Source organism: Crocodylus porosus, unplaced genomic scaffold, assembly GCF_001723895.1.
Source record: "Crocodylus porosus isolate Cpor-Errol unplaced genomic scaffold, CroPor_comp1, whole genome shotgun sequence".
Taxonomy (NCBI): Eukaryota; Metazoa; Chordata; order Crocodylia; family Crocodylidae; genus Crocodylus; species Crocodylus porosus.
This window is the reverse complement of record NW_017728947.1, coordinates 2,302,074-2,304,943: the sequence shown is the minus strand read 5'-3', so window position 1 is coordinate 2,304,943 and position 2,870 is coordinate 2,302,074. Positions and strand designations below refer to the sequence as shown.

At 44.9% G+C, this 2,870-nt stretch overlaps 1 protein-coding gene across 5 annotated transcripts in view; it reads right to left on the bottom strand.

The window, feature by feature from the left end:
- Positions 1-2,870, bottom strand: part of LOC109320799 (AP-2 complex subunit alpha-2) — a 621,923-nt gene that overhangs the window by 18,524 nt on the left and 600,529 nt on the right. For all 5 annotated transcript variants that reach the window (XM_019551064.1, XM_019551065.1, XM_019551067.1 and 2 more), the window contains exon 14: positions 1,173-1,346. In XM_019551064.1, the coding sequence (XP_019406609.1) occupies positions 1,173-1,346 (174 nt within the window). The remainder of the gene's footprint in view (positions 1-1,172; positions 1,347-2,870) is intronic.

The following is a 2,870-nucleotide window of genomic DNA, read 5'->3' as shown; positions in this document are numbered from 1 at the left end:
GCACTGGGGGCCCCCCACCCATGCCCCCCAGCTAAGTGACAGGTGTCTCCTGGGTCTGAAGGAGCACCTGGGGTCCCCCTGTGGCTGATCGCCAAGCCGGGGGTATGGGGGGGCCCCCTTTGCACCCCCTTGCAGACCAAGAAGTGGGCTGGAAGTACTTCCGGGTTTGCCATGCTCCTGTGGTACACTCCATCCACCCCAGCATTGCAGCTCATGGTATGTAAGAAAAAATTAAAACCCCCCCAAAAACCCCACACATTTAAAACCTGTGTGCATGGCCTAATTGGCATTAGATCTTTAGATCTGGCTGAATCTAAAAATCAGGGACAGCAATCCAAATCAATGAATCGAATCACTGTTTTCAATTCGCATTCAGCCCAAATTGGGTACGGCTTGTTCTGCATACTCCTAGTGGTCAATTGCAGCACTCGATTCCCAGAAATTAGCATGGAAATACAGGCATTCCAGCCCCCTGGCTGGAGAGCTAGATACGTATCAGCAACAAGCTCTCCAGTCAGTGGGTGATAGAGGATTGCTCCTTGGGTCCCCAGCCCCCATAGGAGCTTGGTAATTCGCAGGGAGGAGGCAAGCTATCAATAGAGCAGCTGTTAAGCAACAACAGGCACCAAGAACAACCCCACCCGCCCTGCAGGAGCAAGAAGAATTGCTCTCTTTACTCCTCCCCCCCACCCCCCCCAATCACCCCAGGAACCTCCAGTGCATCTTGAACAGCCCTGGTGAATGCCAAGACTGATAATGCAGTGAGGGAGGGGGATGCTGGGTTGGAATTAGCACAGCTGCTTCAGCAGGATACCTGCAGGCCTTCCCGACAGCTTACCACTAGGCTGGATCTCAGGGAGCCAGCCACTCTCCCTCCTTTCCTCCCCCCGTGTAGGAAAGGAGAAAGTAAAAATCTGAGGGGCACTGAAAGCCCTAGGAACCTCTACTGCACCCCACACAAAAAAAAAAAAAACTGAACAGATGTTACATACAACACTACAAAAAACAGGAAAGTAGCTGTTTGAAATAGCTAACAGTTTGCAGTGGAAGCACAATTTTTTTTCCCCTGCCTAAGTGCTTCAAACACCTGTACACCCCTTGACTACAAGTGTAACATGCCTACGGTAGTAGAAGGCGTAGCACAAATTGTACAAATTTAAAAGCACACTTACTACATTACTGGCATTAACAGGTGTGGGTTCAGCACTTCCATTCATATCAGAACTCCTCTCTTTTTTGATCTCTTCCAGATCAGTAACAGTACTAGGGCCTTTCTTCTTCTTCAGCTTGGCCAGAATGGAGGATTCCCTCTCTGGAAAGGGAGGCATTTCTTCTAGCACTGTTGCCTAGTCATGAAAAATTAATTTTTTAGTACAGATTTCAAGAAAACAGAACAAATCTCACTACTTTAACCATATATTACAACAAGCCAATGCAGAGTGGGTGTCCGTCTTCTGAAATGCTGAAGTAAAGTGGTTACCTGGGTAATGGGTAATTACTAGAAACACAGCTGTGCTAAGCATTTGGAAATCTATAAAGTCTGATTATACTAAAATACTTTAAGATGACTAGTTTAAGCTTGCTCAGAATGATCACATGGTGTTCCTAAAGTGGAATCTTCCCGTCCTACCTAGAAATTTTACGAAGTTTGGTTTTAATGGTTTGCTGCAAGTTATTTCTGATCCTGCTTTTGACTGGTATCATTTGCTAGGGTTACCCCAGGCAGTGAGCAATACCCATTTCATCTTTAAGATAACAAAACTGGGAAAAAACCCCACATGACAAGACATGCATACCCTTTAGTAGGGTTGTCAAACACAGCCCACTGCCTGGATCTGGTCTGTGGATCCATGCTATCTAGCCCACCAGAAGCTGGGAAGACAGGGCATGCAGTGGAATTTGGCTTTGGCTTGCAGGGCCAAAGAGCCTCATTGGTCAGCAAACTTGGCTCCCCCCAATCCCTTCCCACTGACAGACCCTTCTGACTGCCAGTGGACCCTTGCCCTGGGTGCCCCTCACCACCTCCAGCTCTACTACACCATCACCAGACAGTAAATTTCAATTTTCTGCACTATCTTTTACTCAGAACTGTATAACTGGGAGACTGTTGGACATGCTTTCAGGCACTGAGAAACAGAATCTGAACAGTTCATTCTTTTCCCTTCTGTCTTGACAAAAATAGAAATTATTCACTCTGGCTTAAGTTTACTATGCTCAAGAAAGAGCTGCCTACAGCCATATGCTAATTTTGTCTACTCCCCTCAAAATCTTGAGGCAGTTAAAGTGCTGCGGCTACTCTGATAAAATCATGATGATTTGTGAAACCACATCTTCACTTCCCTGAAGACAAAGTCCTGGACAAGGCTTCTGCAAATATAAATGAAGCCTACAGACCTCAGTGGTGAAATAAGGTATCCCTTCACACACACATGACCTCATACCAGTAAACAGCAGTTAAATTGTTCCAACTACTCTGTACCATTGTGGTGCAACTCCTGAACAAACACAGCCAGATAAATACTGCAATTCAGGACAGCGAACAAAGCAATAGTTCCTTCCCATAAACCTTCAAACATTTTGATTTGCCACACCTGAACAAACTACTCCCTTAACTACTAAACACCCCAGGCTGGCATACAGAAAGAGTCTGGAATTAAGAGGTACATTTTTTTAAATTTAAAGTTGACATTAACTGATTTTTCTTTCATTTGAATGTAGCCAAATGAGACAAGTTTTGGAAAAGCAAAAGACAACACTGGAAGAATCCACTGATATGTGGATTGTCTGACAGTTTTACCTGTGAATAAAAAAAACAAAAAACAAACAAAACAAAAAAAACGAGACAGCTGGAATATTTATTCCAACGACCC